Source organism: Galeopterus variegatus, unplaced genomic scaffold, assembly GCF_000696425.1.
Source record: "Galeopterus variegatus unplaced genomic scaffold, G_variegatus-3.0.2 Scaffold100, whole genome shotgun sequence".
NCBI lineage: Eukaryota > Metazoa > Chordata > Mammalia > Dermoptera > Cynocephalidae > Galeopterus > Galeopterus variegatus.
This window is the reverse complement of record NW_007726211.1, coordinates 717,602-733,801: the sequence shown is the minus strand read 5'-3', so window position 1 is coordinate 733,801 and position 16,200 is coordinate 717,602. Positions and strand designations below refer to the sequence as shown.

Sequence of the window (16,200 nt, the reverse complement as noted above, 5' to 3'; positions counted from 1 at the left end):
TGTGACAGAGAGTGTCTGTCCTTCTTTCCTCTGGGCACCATGGCAGTTCAGCTTAGGCCTGGCTCTTACGTGGTTCGTTATTCATCGGTTCCACATCTACTAAATTTTGAAGCTCAGAAATTTTCGTATCGAGTTAATACTTGACATGTTAGTCCGTAATCAACTTTCTCTTCTGTTTTTCTTGCAGGATTTACTTCATTCGGGTCACTAGGTCATGGGGGCTTCACTTCATTCTCTTCCACGTCGCTTGGTGGGAGTGGGATGGGCAACATTAGATCTATATCAACTTCCACTAAAATAGTTAATGGCAGAAAGATCACTACAAAGAGGTATGTACGGTGGTATTTTTGTTAAGTGTTTTGTCTGTTCCAGTAAGCGGGTACAGTGTCTTATTGGTGCTGGGTTTATTTTGCACAGTTCCAGAGTGTGAAGTGTAGGTGTGTACTGTTTCAGGCGCCATGGGGATCTTATGCGTAATCTCTTGATTAATTAGCTAGAGCTTTCCTTTTCAACATTTACTTAATGTTAACTTATTTGCAGTAAATTTTCACAGCATTGTTAGAATGGTAAAATGGGAAATCATTAATAGTAAAACCATTATTATTTTTGAATAATAGTATCTCTGCATGTATTTATCATTCAGCTTTGCAGTATTTGAGACAAAACTCATTTTTGTCAGATAAATCTATTTTTGAAAAGATTTATTGTCAACAGATTGTTGGCTTTAGCTGTTTTTCAGCCTGAAAATTATTTTCATACATCTGTTGTAGTAATGTCTTTTAAAAGTATTTATACACACTTATGCATGTATTTACTTCAAAAAAATGTTTTTAAATGAATTTTATCCTACAGAATTGTCGAGAATGGTCAAGAAAGAGTAGAAGTTGAAGAAGATGGCCAGTTAAAGTCCTTAACGATAAATGGTAAGGAGCAGCTGCTGCGCTTGGATAACAAGTAATTCATCGCACGCATTTAACAGAAATGTTACTATAACAAGCACCATTTGAGGATTAACAGGAACTTTTTTTTGAAGATTTCAAACGAACTCGACTTTCAGTATAATTGTACCTAATCTAAAGTATTTATAAACAGCTCATCGGAGCCCCTGTTTGTCATAGACTTTTGAGTTTATTGCTGGGACCACATAATAGGACCATTTTTTTTTTGTCTTTAAAATTGTTGTAAATCTCTGTATGCACTTTGCTTTTTTATTAAACGTAATCCAAGGTGAGCCGTGACTCTTTAGTAGTGGTAGGACAAGACTGTACACTAACACCAGCATGGACCTGCTTTTCCATTGTGTTTGAAATGTGAGCCAAGTGCTGAGCCTGCTGTGAAGTTAACATTGTCAGGACGAGTCTTCTGCAGAAATAATTTCAGTTCTTTTCAGTATTTAGTAGTGAAAGATATTAATGCATTAATGGTAATACATTTCTGGTTTAATGTAAATTAAGGATGTTTTCTAGTTGTGCATGAATGCTGGCAACTTAGTAAGTTTTGACAATTGTTCAAATATGTAATGTTAAGCTTAGGTTTAAAAAGTAAAGCTGGTAAACTGGGTCTTTGTCATTTGCTTTTAAAAAAAAAGATAATAAATGCGAATGTGTTTGGTGCATTCTTTCCTGAGTGGGGTCTGTGGCCTTCTTGTGTCTGTGTATGATTTGTGTCTGGGCTTCTAGTGTCGCTTCGTTAGCATTTGCTCTGCTCACTAAGGTGTGTGCCCAACTTAAGTTTCATGTAGACATTTTCTTCAGCATACTTGGAGAGTATATGAAGATTTTCCTATTTATAAGTAATGATTTAGCAGTTCATTGGACATTTTATTGTAACATTTCTGCAGGGGAGGGAAGAAACCGTTATATGATTCTTCATCTTTAAAAGCACATCCTAGTTTTCTAGGATATATTTGATTTTAAGGTATTTTGTTTGTAAGGACAAAATATGCATGGTAAAGTCATGGAATAATTTAGGTGTGAGCAAAAATAAAGGTATTTCTTTTGTTTCTCAATCTGTAAAGTCTTTCATGATCGCCACTGGTATCTAGTATTCCGGCCATAAAGGATATTAAACTAGACTTTGCATTTAAACTACCGCAGTCTGTTGTTTTGAAAATAAGCTGTATGGAAACTGCTTAGATGGATGGGCAGTGACTATACGGTTATCCCCGACAAACACATTTCTGTCACCGTTGGCTTAGTTGGAAAGTTTATGGAAATTGATCATGTACGTTAGAGTCTTTAAGGAACCTATGTATTGTTATTAGAAAATAAGTAAAAGCTATTTTAAGAAATCCCATTGGAGCTTTTTTTTCCCCCTTTTTGTCTTTTTTACTGACCGGTAACGGTGTTGCGCCCGCACCGCGCTCAGCCAGTGAGCGGGAACCGGTCTCCACATGGGATCCAAACCCTTGGCAGGAGTGCCGCCGCGCTCCCAAGCGGCGCACTGTAGCAGTGCGCCACCAGGCCGGCCCCCCCATTGGAGCTTTTAATAAAAAGCGTAGCAAAAGTTAAATTTAGTATTTGAAAACAATTGAACTAAAGAAAACAGCTACGAGTGATGTGTTTGAATGTGTTGTGTTATGAAGTATAACCTAGTGTGCAGCTATCCGTGTCTTTGGATAAAGTGGGTAAGTAGCCATGGGAGAAGAGTTGACACCTTTTATCCAGTGTTGTAATATCTCGTTCTACAACTTGGATTTTAGTATCAGAAAGCCTACTTTGGTTTATGCCATCAGGACAGATGGCTTCTATGTCACTACACTAAATGAGAAATTCAAGTAGATGCATGGGACTTTTTGACCCCAAGAATTTTACATGTTTCATTATGGGTGGGATGAGTAGTATGATAGAGCAGTGGTGAGATGTCACCTGGGGGTGACATACTGGAAAGTTCCAGGCTTTATGAAGTGTTTAATGCAACTCCAGCTGTGAACAGTTTACTTGATATTACAGGTAAAAGATGTTTGACTCCTAAGGGATGTGCCTGGTGAAATCTTTTTTTGAGGAGAGTATATAGTAAAATGTTTATCACTTGCATTTGAGGAAATTACCTTTATTTCCCTCTTCTGTTGACAGAAGTGTTAATGTTATTAAATTATTAATAAGTATGAAAATTATTTCTTGCTGTCATCTTGTTTTGATTTTTTTTTTTTTCGTGTCCGGCAACGGATCGCAACCCTCAGTGTCGCACCTGTACCGGACCGGGACTGGCAACGGGATCGCAACCCTCAGCACTGCACCCGCACCTCGCTCAGCCAGTGAGTGGGAACCGGTCTGTATGTCGGATCCGAACCCTCGGCGGGAGCGCCGCTGCACTCCCAAGTGGCGCACTATAGCAGTGCGCCACCGGGCCGGCCCGTTATTTTGATTTTTGAACATAAGTAAGTTCATTCCTAAAGTATTGAGTCCAGACTGTGTGAAAGGAGCTTTCAGAAGTTATGAAATTGTTTTGGGCATTGATAGCATTACTCAAGTAAGTGATGACTTGGAAGAGTAGTATTTAAATTACAGGTTCTGGTGAATTTGACAGTCCTTTTGCTCTCTGTTTTAAATATTTCTCTAGTTGTGAACACCTTTGAAGATAGGACACTGAATGCTCACTCCAAAATTACTTGTGTCCAGGCGTGCTCAGTTCTGCCCAGTTCCACTCGGAGACTAGACCCCTCTCCGTGGGTGTGTGCTGTCTGTAGTGTTTGGTGTGTGCACAGTATCCTTGTTTGGGACGACATCTGTCTGGAGGAGACATCCTTCTGCTGTACTTTTCTCATCTGCCCTATTTTCCTCTTCTGTGTGGTACCCCCACTGCCACCCCTTTTTGATTCATTTCAGTGATAAATTATTCCCTTTATTTCTGTCATTTATAATATATAAGCCTAAGATTCCAAAGATTCCAGATTTGATTTTGAAAAGTCAGTAACTTTTTTTAATAAGATGAAAAATATCAGTAGTGGCATAAATGATGACTTAATCTTTCTTTCTCTTTAAAGTTCCTTAAAGGGCAGATGTAGAGTTGGCGTTACCATTTACTAAAATTACTCTCGAAATAATTGTGTACCTAGTCTGTGTAGTAGATATTCCTTACAGTATGGCAGTATCTACTAAAGCTTCCTGATTTTATTTTCTTGATTACCTGCTAGCTGTAATTGCTCTATAGAATACTGATCTTGTTTTCTTTTAAGCACTTCAGAAATGTTTTTATTTTTAGAGGATCCATTAGTAGCTTATAGTTGGTTTTCAGTATCTGCTATTGCTTCTCAGTGGTGATGAAATTTAGCCATTAGCATGTTCAGTAGCAGGATGGAGCCAGATGTTACCATTTCTGGAGACTTTCAAGCACAAAATTAAGTTCAGTGAATTCAAATACTTGATGTTGTGTGGTCAAGATGGAGTTGAGTTTTACAACTCAGTATCTTTTTTCTTTATGCAAATGTAGGCATGGATTTATGTTACCCTTTGAGGTCTTTATAAGATGTTCAGTACTTATACACTGAGTGGTTTAATATGATATAAGTCCTTTAACAAATATGTTTCCTCTACGGTTGCTTAAATTTTTGAATTCTTCCTCCATTGCTGTTTCCTGAGCCCTTAAGTCAGTCTAATCCTGCCACTTTCGTTTTAGACACTTTCAAGAGCTTCTGAACTGTGGAAAGCAAACCTAATTCTGAATGGGTCAGGTATGGTCATATGGGTGACTTTTAATTCTTGTTTTGAAAACTTTGAATATGCTATTCCCACCTTGTCAGGAGTAATTAGATGTAGACTCTGGTACCGAAGACTGACCAACAGTTGAAATGTCCAAGACTCTCTTTTTGGCTACTAAATTGGTTATTTCATTTTGCTGTTTAAAAAGGTGAAAGGAGGGGCTGGCTGGTTGGAGTGCATGGTGCTGGTGGCACCAAGGTCACAGGTTCGGATCCCTGCACTGGCCAGCCGCCAAAAAAAAAAAAAAAAAAAAAAAAAAGTGAAAGGGAAAGTTACAACAGCTCTTGCTGTGTTAGAAATATGTCAGTTGGTTAGAGCATGGTAGAGTGTGGTGCTGATAACATCAAGGTCTTCTGGGTTTCATCCCCGTACTGGCCAGCTGCCAAAAAAAAAAAAAGTCACTGTGACCACTGATTTCCCAAGCCTAGAAGTACCTGGAGTTTTGAAGTCTTGTTAGAAAAAAAGTATAATCGAGCATCAAAAGACCTGTCACTGCTTATTTGCTTTTGTAAATACTTGTTTCCTTCTGTGCAGTATTGCGGTTGAGTGTTTCAAACTCTTTTTTAAGGAATTAACTCTGAGTTTGATGATGTGGGTGAGTTACACTCTCAGAACCCTGACTGGATCCCACTCCCCCATGCCCCCATACCGTTCCATTCAAAAAATAAAATCCCATCCTGGTGTGCAACCCCAAATAAATAATAGGCCCCCTGAGGGCAGGAATTTTGGTGTGTTGTGTTGTTACTGCATCGCAGCATGTGTGAATATTTGCAGCATTGTATACATCCAGAGTGGTGACTGCCACCCACCCCACTCATGTCTGAAGTGCCCCCGGAATACCACTTGCTACCTGGAGTTTACAGCTGAAGCACATTCTCTCACATTTCTCCTGGAATGCATGCCAGTCAGTGGCTCTAAGTCTGGTTTCGGAGGGCTTGTGCATGCCAGAAGGAACTGCATCTTGGCTTATGTCATTTCTGCTCTCTGGAGCACTGAGTAGTGAACGTTAATGTAGCGTTAAGTATCACCTCTAGATAGTACAGTGCAATTTCCTATTTCATTAGGATGGTTTTTTTTTTTCTTAAAAAGAGACACCAGTGGTATCATCCTATTTTTCCAACTTTTCTATTCTCTCCTTGCCAGCTGGTTACTGATAACTGAAGTGATAAGGTACTCAGGCATTGTCACTTGGAAAGTCACTTCCAGAGCAAGAGGGAACAGGGGGGCTTTGTGAAGGGGGCCTGGGTGCTGAAGCAGGTGCAGAGGCAAGGTGGGTCCTCCTACTTGTCTCTTTCTCTCCGAGGGTGCGTAGTTTGCTTTCCGTGTGGTCAGCACTGTGCCGGGAGCTCTGAGAGGGAATATGTTCTCTGCCTCCCATGGGCTGCCCTGGGTCTGTGAGAAATGCTATGTCCTCTGACAGGGTCTGCCGCTAGGGGTGAGTGGAGGAGGGGCGGTTTCTGGTAGGAAAGAAGGCCTGAGTAAAAGTTCAGCAGTGGGTCATCAGGGAACGCAGCTTCTGTGCAGTTCGCAGCCTGTGAGAGTCTCGTCTCTTACATGCATTTCCCCCAGATAAAGAATGTTGCTGCTCATTAACCCCAAGCCAAAGCGCAAATAACCTCATACCTGAATCCAGCGTTGCTTTACATAATGCCAGGTCTCTCTGATAAAATCGAATCCAGAACTGGACAGAAACTGCTGTTCTCCATGAGTCGTTTCAGCTGTCCTTCTCGGTCCGTGAACCAAGGGTCTGCACAGATGAACTGTGACACTGTGTTCCCGGGTGCTGGATATAGTATCCTCTAGGACAGTGTCCAGTGCTGTACAGAAGGGACAGTGGGGTATGGGGAGCTGAGCCCTTGCTGCTGGTTACTGCCAGGCAGGGAGGACTGGGTTCCCTAGTGTTGGTCTTTGCCCAGGCTGAGTGGTTGACCTGGTGAATGGCTGAACACGGGGCCCCAGCCTGCGGCTCCTGCCTGCTGGCAGCTGGCACCCATTGGGGTCTTGACTTGTCTCTTGTGGAGCCTGGCACAATGTTGCAGTCCTTTCCTCCCATAATGTTTGAGATAAGGTACCTAGAAGTTGAATAATTAGGTGGTAAAATGTACGCATTTAAAGTTGATAGTCATGGGGGCTGGTCTGTTAGCTCAGTTGGTTAGAGCACGGTGTTATAACACCAAGGTCGAGGGTTCAGATCCCTGTACCAGCCAGCAGCCAACAGAAAAACCCAAAACAAAAGAAAAACAAAAAAGTTAAGATAAATTACTTTCCACAAAGAGTTCATTCCTATCATCAATGGATTGGGGTCACAGTGTCCTCACACACTTGCTGCTGCTGTCAACAGCTATTAAGATGTGTGTTTCTTTGGTTAAGTTGAGCGTCTTGTTTTTATGTATGTTAGCCTACCATATACCTCTTTTTGTGTGGGCTTGTTCACTTATTCTATAGGAGCCCATGGCATAGTGGTTAATTAGCTCAAGTGGTTTTCTTTTTCATTTTTTATTTGCTCATGTGACTTACCATATGCCAGTGTGTGCGTGTGGCCTCTGGTGTAGTCCTGCCTCTTCCAGAACTAAATATTTCCGCATGTTTCCCTTTTGTAGTTTTACATGTGTTTGCTTCTTTAATTTACTTAGAATGTTTGTATGTTCTGAAAACGTCCAGCTTTCTCCCAAACCTCTTGCCAGTATTACCCATTGAGTTTGTTAGACATACCTCTTATTTTGGGGCTCTTAACATTCTTTTGTCAATTACAGTGGTTACCTGAAAGGGCAGCTCATTTCAAACATTTCTAGGCTGTTCTTACTTAACACTTTCAAATGAAATGCACTATCACCTCAAGGTGTTCCTCCCACCTCCCTGTCGCTATAAATCAGTAAACTAATCTGGGGAAGCCTTGACATCCCGGAATGGTAACGCAGATGTGTCCTTTCTTTTTAAGTTTTATATTCCATAGAGCTGTAAAATTAAAATGCCGTTTTTCCATTTCTTAAAAGTATTCCTAGGGCCCGCCCGTGGCTCACTTGGGAGAGTGTGGTGCTGACACCACCAAGTCAAGGGTTAAGATCCCCTTACTGGTCATCTTTTAAAAAAAAGTATTCCTATGTGAAGCTGGAAACTTGTTGTTATGGATAACCAGGAGGAAAAGCAGTAAGTCTTTATATTGCCTTTTTTCTAGTCACTTTACTCTTGGATTGCTCTGCTTTATTAAAATTTTAGAATGTCATGTTTTTAGAACAAGAAAATTCTACAGATTTTCTCATTTTCACCTTTAGTTTTCCTTATCATTAACATCGACATTAAGCATTTTTGTCTTTTTCCCCAATAGGCTGCTGTTAGTATCTTACTGTGCAATTATGCTCTTGGTTTCTGAGAAAGATTACTGTAGTTAGGACTAAAATTCTCTTGTTTAATAGTTTGTATCAGAATAGCTGCTGAAATCTCTCCATTGGCTTTCTGGGACTTTTCAAAGTAGTAATGTAGTTCTTCCAACTTTATCTTTCTGTTGGGTGTTAGATTCTCCTTGAGTTTGATTTGGCTGGATTTTAGGTAGTGTAGGGAGGGCAGGGCTTCCTGTCTGGACTGGGAAGCTTCCAGACTCTGCCTTTCCTGTGGTGAGATTCAGCTTGGCTGTAATGTCATCTGTGCCTGGCCCATGTCCTACATACTCATATTTTTAATCTTTAAGATTTTTAAAAAATTATTTCCTCAGCTGGTTTGTTAGGCTTTTGCTTTCCCATCAGTTTACTAATTTGTGTTTTAACTGGAAGTGTCCAGTGTATGGACACTGCAGTTTAGGTCAATCTGTGGTTATATTTCTTTGTCATTCTTCACAGTTGTCTTTATCTTTTTCAAGTGTTTGCCCATTTTATTAGTCCCCGTTGAAACAGTAGCTTCTAATATTTCCACTTGTATTTATGAATGGATATCTAATTTTTAACTTAGGTTTTTCTTCCTATTATCTTTTGGTTAATTTTGCTTCTGCAGAATGTTTATTTGTGGTCTGTTTATTCATAAATGTAAGAGTTTTAAAAATTGCTTTCATGTTTCACTTGTAAGGCATATTTGACTTTTGATTTGTATTTCTGTTTTCAATCATGGTCTATAAAACATCACTTTTTTGGAGTGAGGGTTTCAGAAATAGCAAGTTTTTCCCTTGTCAGTTCTGTGACCTTTTATTCTACTGAGTTTGTTTTCTATCTTGATTAAGAAATTGTCCCTATACTATCTGTCGTCTTTAAAAAATGTTTTAAATATTAGTCCATCTGGAGTTTTTGTGTAAGGAGTCTTATTTCTCGTATATGGATAGCTGTTTTGTCTTTCTGACACGATGGAATGTGATTTAGTTTTTTTAATAATTTGCCTTTGGCATTTTTTTGGAGTTTATTCCTATATAGTGAGTATATTTGTTAAAGACTGAAGCTGTTTCACTCTTTTGAAGGAGAAACAAAGAGCTCATCATCATAAGAACAGAGTTCATCTTCACCCCTGGGGTGTGAACTTGCTAGCTATGTGTTTTCCCATTCTAGTTGCACCAGGTCTAGAAATGTGATGTGAAGTACTGAGCTTCATGGGCAGCAGTAATTTGTGTATGTGTGTTTTTTTGTTTGTTTTGTTTTTTGTGTTTAGGTCACCTTGCCACATTCATTGTAGGTGATGGTACACAGCAATACCAAGTGAAACGCTTCAGAATCTTTCCTTTGATATTTAACTTTTCACATTAGTATGCCATCTGGCTTTTCTTTTGTTTTTCTTGTAAAGAGAACCGCACAGGGGAACCTCACTGGGCGACCGGTCTTCCCCACTGTGCGGACATAGGAACTTCGCTTTGGATGCCTGGGCTCAGGCTGCCTCCTTCAGTGCCGATGCGCTTCTGGAGAGGCTGTTTGCACAGGCTGACCCCTGGGATGGGTTATGCCTTCACCTTACTGAAGGCTGACGGGAAGACTAGAACTTTAAGCAGAAATTAGAATTACTTGTCAGTACATTTTATGTGAAATGAGCTGTGTCCTTAGACCAGATTTTATGAATATGTGATCCTACAGAAATTGGAACATTCATTCCATTTTATGATGTGCCTTTCCAAGATTTCTTTCAGTTGTTAATTATGGCACCCTTTGTTCATACAGTTAAATGATTGCAGTGCTGAACTCTGCCCAAGAAAGCAGGGTAGCACTGAGGGCTGCAGGTTTTCTGGGGATGTTTAATGCACTTAGGATCCCATATATAAAGCATTACTTTAACAGGAATCATACTTCTAGTTTATGTAGTAGGCAGCTGGAAATGGGGGAAATAAAAATGTTTCCTCTCTTTGCCTCCAACAGAACTCAGGAGTCCCCACCCTCCACCATCCTGTCCTGTGAGCCGTGGTGCCACTCGGGTGGGGGTGCAGCACCCGAGGTTTCGCACTGGTAGCTCCCAGCGGGAGGAAGGACCCACGGGAGCCAGTGAGGTCTGGGTGCCCTGTGGTGGGCAGTGGGTGCTCCCTGTTGCCCAGCCCAGGGAGATACCCCACTCCCTCTGCTGCCTGGGCTGCACGCCGGGTATCAGCTGCTGTTCTCAGGTAGGCTGCTGGTCAGACGTGAGCTCAGGCTGTGGTTTCATGATGTCTTCAGAGAGCTGGAACTTCTTTGTTTAGGGTATGTTATTAGTTCCTAGCAGACGAAAGACTTAAAGGGGCCAGCTCTGGGAAGGGATGCAGAGGGGCATTCCCTAGGCAGAGGAATTCAGAAAATTGAAGTTTAAGGGGCTTTTCAGATGTGAACAAACCACCATCCACCACCTTTCCTAGATGAGAAAATGGAAGCTCACGTTTTCTCTCAAACCACACCACTCTTCCAGGATATTATGATAAAATCAGCTGCTAGCGCCACGTCCCAGGAACTATTCAGTTTCTGGTCACAGCTGTTGGGTAGCTACCGTAATACCCCATGCTGCTGATGCTGGTGTTGGTACAGTCGGTGGAGTCCCAGCCGTCTGCCTCCAGAGCCCACCCACGCTTGGTCCCAGGACGCTGTGCTGCATGCCTTTCCCCCGTGAGGCGCATGCCCCGAGAATTGCCCTGTGAAGAGGGACTGTAGCTGTGTTTCTCAGGAGGTGGCTGAGCTGCACTCTTGTGGCCTAACCCTTGAGTCAGCATTCATTGTCTTCATGAAAGCCCGTTAGGCGCCAGCCCTTGTGTGCCACTGAGACCTGGTCCATGTGGCTCAGTTGTAAATGACATGGGGCAAGTGCTGGAGGGGCTTAGGAAGTTCTGTCCTCTGAGCTTTTAACAAAAACGATACTTCCTGTTTTTTTTTTTTTTAAAGCCGTGGTACTGTTGGGGAAGCCAACCCCCTTAGGGCTTCTGGGACTCTTGGACCTTCGTTGACTGTGCGTCCTGGGTCTTGAGAGTGGAATTTACATACAACATTTTAAATTCGAGGCGGGCTCAGTCTCTTCTGTGTTCCCACAGCCTCTACCCTGAGTCTTTTTCCTTCCTGTGTTTGCACGTCTGCTCCCAGCACCACCTTCATCACCCAGCCAGAGCCCTGCTTCTCTGTCTTGTAATCGGCCATCACGTGCTCTTACCAGATATTTTGGTAACTTGTCTGTACATCTCCACTCCCAAAAGCCACTCTCACAATCAGGAGCCATTGAGAATTAATTAAAACATGTTTTCCTCGCTTCTGTTCTCTATCCTGCCTTCTTAACTCAGCTGCCACGTCATCACAGTGACGGTGTTGAGATGTGCCTGTAGTGCTGTAGGTAGAGTTAAGTTACTCTTCCACTTGAAGTTGTTCGGGGGCTACTTTGGCTCGTACAACACTTTAAGATGTGTCTCTGCCTGCTTTGTCTCCCATCCCATTCCTTCCTTCATGCCTACTTAGTACTGTGAGCAAATCGGATTACAGACTGTGGTCTGTGCCTTTCTCCATGGATTTCCCACATTCTTTTTAGCATTGCTTTTCTTCCCCATTCCTGCAACCAGCATCCTTGCTTTCCTCTACCACTGCTCACGTCTTGCAATTGTGTGTACCCTAGCGTTGATCCTCCATCCTGTGCGTAGCGTTGGTTTTTTGTGTCTGTTCATCATTGAGCTCCTCGAGAACAGGAGCAGGGTCATCTTCAGTGTCTCCAGTGTCTGGCACACGTTAGGCACTAAATGTTTTTTGTGGTTTTTTTGGGTAGCTGGCTGGCAGGGGGAACTGAACTGTTGACCTTGGCGTTACAAGGCGGTGCTCTAACCAACTGAGCTAACTAGCCAGCCCTGGCACTAAATGTTTCAATGAGTGAACCTTCTGATGGGCCAGGCATGCATTTTTGGATGATTGAGTAACCTCATTGTGAGTGGTATTCATGATTTGAATCAGTATGGGATTAACTCTTCTCCCTCCCCCATCAGAAAAGGGGAGCAGCCACAGCAAAGGCCTCTTTGACAGTGCATATTTGGGAAAAGTGATTCTGTTTTTATCTTTGGAAGTTCTCATTTGCATATTATCAGCCAGATTCCTACACTATATTCGGACTGAAACAACTGAAGCATTTGCTGTGACGGTCATGTACGTGTAACAGCTGCTGGAACATTCCTTTAATAGCTTCTGGATGATTTCAGTGTGTTTTGGCTCAGGGGGATAATCGGCAGATCCTGGTTTTGTTTTTAAATTTTATTTAACTTGCTGTTATAAGGCAGGATGTTTTCTGGTATATTTAGTTACCCAAATGAAAAACTTGAACTGTTTTAACCAACCTAAATTTTAGTAACGTAAGTATTCATAGTTTAATTTATATACACAGGAAAAGACTAGCTGAAATTATACCGAGATAGTAAATTATCTTTGGGTTGTAGAATTAGAAGTGACTGTTTATTTTTTCTACAACTAACATGTATTGCCTTTATAATAGACGTTGCTAAACTAAAGTTGCTTAAACAATTAGTAGTAAATTTCCAGAGAGGAGGAATGATTTAGTATGTAATGATACCACATGGAAAATTTGCAAAAGGCTTTATAGAAAGGCATAGGAAATGGTTAGCTTTCAGGAAGAATGATGTTGGGTATGGGCAGGCTGAGACTGGAGTGGCATGACTGCTTTTTTTTGTTTTAATCTGGAATTTTAGGTTGTACCAAGAGGAACCATGTTGCTTTGTGAGATGCTAAGTGGATTTCTTCTTACGAATGTTTTGAGTTCCACTGGCGAGTTCCGTAGTGGAGTTCTTCCTGCGAGGTCTTGCTCAGTGCTGTGATTGGAATGTTCCTGAGGTTTGCGGCAGCACTTGCAGAGTGGCATTTGTGCAGTGACCCCTGTCCCTGTCTGGCGGGGGAGGCCAAACAAACAGCACTGCCTCTCATTCTAAGCTTGTTTCCCTGGTTTTAAAGTATGTTGTCAGGAGAACATTGGCATATGTTCGATTTATAATGCAGGTTTTCAAGGTTTTTGTTCAGTTAGGGAAAATTTGCAGTATTTTTGTACTTCCCAGAAAAGCCTTCCCTAGACAACTAAGTATATCGATTATTAATCAGGTTTTAATACAATTGGTTTAGTTCTTTTTCAGTTTGATTGTGTGATAAGTTAAAGAGAAAGCAAATGCCAGGGAAGCTGGAACTCAACTCACTGGGACGCATGTGTTCTTGAGCGTTATGCTGCACCTGATACAGTTGTGTGCCTGGTCATCGGGCTTTCTGCCCCTGAAGTGTCCAGTCCCCCTCATGCATATCAGCTGTTGTGGTGTCTGGGATGAAGTCCGCGTGGAAATTGTGGGTGTTCGTGGGTCAGAACCACCAGTGGGAGACCCGAGACCTAACTAACACTTCAACCAGACATGAGCATGGGTATTTTTGTGGATGTGAGAAGAGCCCTGCGGAGGGGCCTAGGCACTGAGTTCAGCCCCAGCCCTGTCCAGCTGTTGTATCTCTCTTGCGTGCAGCTGTGACCCTGTGACCCTGGATTTTAATAAAGGAAGCTGGAAAGGTTTGAGAATCCCTTGCTGCTTGTAACATTGAGGTGAGGCAGGACTGCTCTTGGTGGTGTGAGACCACTTCTTCCCCAGGTTCCTCTGGGTCACTGTTGTGCAGAAGCTCCTGGGCTCTGATGGTCCTACAGCCTGGTAACGCATGTGGTGGGTGCCGGCCCCCCTGATGATAGGATTTATTCTAATACGTAATAATAGTTACAATAATTCTTTTTCCCTCATTGTGTAGATTTTGTTATAAGCGGACTTTAAGAAGTTCACAGAAAGTGTGTATTATGGAAAAACTGCATGGACTTCAATTTTTTGCACCAAAATAAACTTGTACTAACTTGTTATAACACGTACGAACAGGATGTAGTTTGAGGCACTAAGAAGGTCTTATTGGAGCAACACGGATTCTGCTAAAATTGAAGCAAAAACAAACATCAGATTTATGTTGAATCTTGAGTGGAAGAATGGTGAATTCCTGGATGCGTTATGAAAAGTTTATGGGGACAAAGAAATCAGTTTACGAATGGATAACTTCTTTTGAGACGGGACGAGATGAAGTTGAAGATGAAGCCCGCTGTGGCAGACCATCCACATCAACTTGCGAGGAAATAATTAATCACATTCATGCCTGATTGAAGAGGACCAACAAAAGTAACAGCAGAAACAACAGCCAACACCACAGACATCTCTGTTGGTCCAGCTCACACAATTGTGATGGAGAAATTACAGTCGAGCGAACTTTCTGCTCGGTGGGTGCCAAAATGGTTGTGCCCAGATCAGCTGCAGGCAAGAGCAGATCTCTCCATGGAAACTTTAAACACGTGGGATCAAGATCCTGAAGCATTTCTTTGAAGAATTGTAACAGGAGACGACTCATGGCTCTACCAGTATGATTCTGCAGAAAAAGCACGATCAAAGCAGTGGCCACCAAGAGGTGTGCAAGTGACCCAGTCAGAGCAAAAGTGGACCAGTGGAAAGCAAAAGTCATGGCAACAGTTTTTGTTTTTGGGTTTTTTTTTTTTTTTTTTTTTTTTTTTTTTGATGCTTAAGGCATTTTGCTTGTTGACTTTCTGGAGGACCAAACAGTGACAGCGTCTGCTTATTATGAGAGGGTTTTGAGAAAGCTCAAGCTCTAGCAGAGAAAATGCCCAGGAAAGCTTCACCGTAGAGTACTTCTCTACCATGGCAGTGCTCCTGCTCACTCTTCTTAATTGATGGTAAATCATTAGGCATCCACTTTAAAGTCCTGATTTGGCTCATTCTGCCTTCTTTTTGTTTCCTAATCTTAAAAAAATCTTTAAAGGGCACCATTTTTCTTTAGTTAATAATATAGAAAAGACTGCACTGACATGGTTAAATTTCCAGGACCATTGGTTCCTTACAGATGGACTGAATGGCTGGTATCATCACTTATAAAAGGGTCTTGAGCTTGATGGAGCTTATGTTGAGAAATGAAGTTTATATTTTTATTTTTTGTCTTTTAATTCCATATTTTCAGACTTTTTGGAGTCCCCTTATATTTTTATTATGGTAATAATAAAATATTACAATAATAGGTATTAAATATTAAAAATATTAAAATATTACTTATGGCACAAAGGATTGTTACTCTTGTTACAGTCAGATCTCTTAAACTGTAAATTCTATTTTTATGTAAGTTAGATTCATTAAGGATCCAAAACAGAGCAGAATGGATCTGTGTCTATAGCTCATAGTGGTGCTGAAATGTGCATATCCGTATTGTTTGTGTTCTGCAACATTAGTTTTCCTTTCGTTGTCTTTCATGTCCTCTTTGTGGAGACTTTTTCATTTAGTTTATCCAGCAGCGAGCCCAGAATCTCTTCCTTGGGGAAATGACCGGCTCCCACACTTCCTGAGGGTGTCCCCCCCCACCTCCCCCCACCAGTGCCGTCCTCCTGGGATCTTTTCTCAGGTAGATGCCCTGATAGAGTGGCTGGCCCCTTCACAGGGACAGGTAGCATGCTTGTGTCCCTGAATCTGTGGGCCCCCTGGAGGGGTCAGCTCTGACTGCCTGTGTGAGGAAGACCCTCACTCAGGTGCTCTTGCCACCTTTGTTTCTGTGACAATGTGAGCATTTATCGAGTTAATGGGGCTGCTTTTATGTATATTGTGACATTCAATCTTACATTTTAAAGATAAGGAAAGTGTAAGTGCAAAGAGATTGATGACTTCCTTAAGTTACACCCACATCTGACCTTGTCTGTGTGGACACAGCACCACCCGCTGACGTTAGGAGCCTTTGATGCACTCCCCCCTGGCAGTGATGTGGTCGTGGCCTGCCATGCAACGGTGCCATGCGCCTTTAACCCCAGGAGAAAGCAGAGTGACGTCCCACATCACTGCAGGGTGGTACAGGCCACCCGTCTTTGTGCAGAGACGCCCCCTCTGCTGGGGGTTGAGCAGCTCACACCAGCTCTGTGGGCCACGTGGGTTCTGCAGGTGCTGGATGGGATGGCCCCCTTGAGGGTCTCTGCAGCTGCAGGGGTCTAGTTCAGAAACAGCTGTGGTTTTTTTTTTTTTTTTTTTTTTTTTTTTCTTTTT

At 42.0% G+C, this 16,200-nt stretch overlaps 1 protein-coding gene across 1 annotated transcript in view; it reads left to right on the top strand.

Annotated features, from left to right (window-relative positions):
* DNAJB6 (DnaJ (Hsp40) homolog, subfamily B, member 6) overlaps nt 1-16,200 on the top strand; it is a 69,240-nt gene that overhangs the window by 39,557 nt on the left and 13,483 nt on the right. Inside the window, exons 7-8 of the mRNA XM_008583736.1 lie at nt 188-329; nt 853-923. Of these exons, the coding sequence (XP_008581958.1) occupies nt 188-329; nt 853-923 (213 nt within the window). The remainder of the gene's footprint in view (nt 1-187; nt 330-852; nt 924-16,200) is intronic.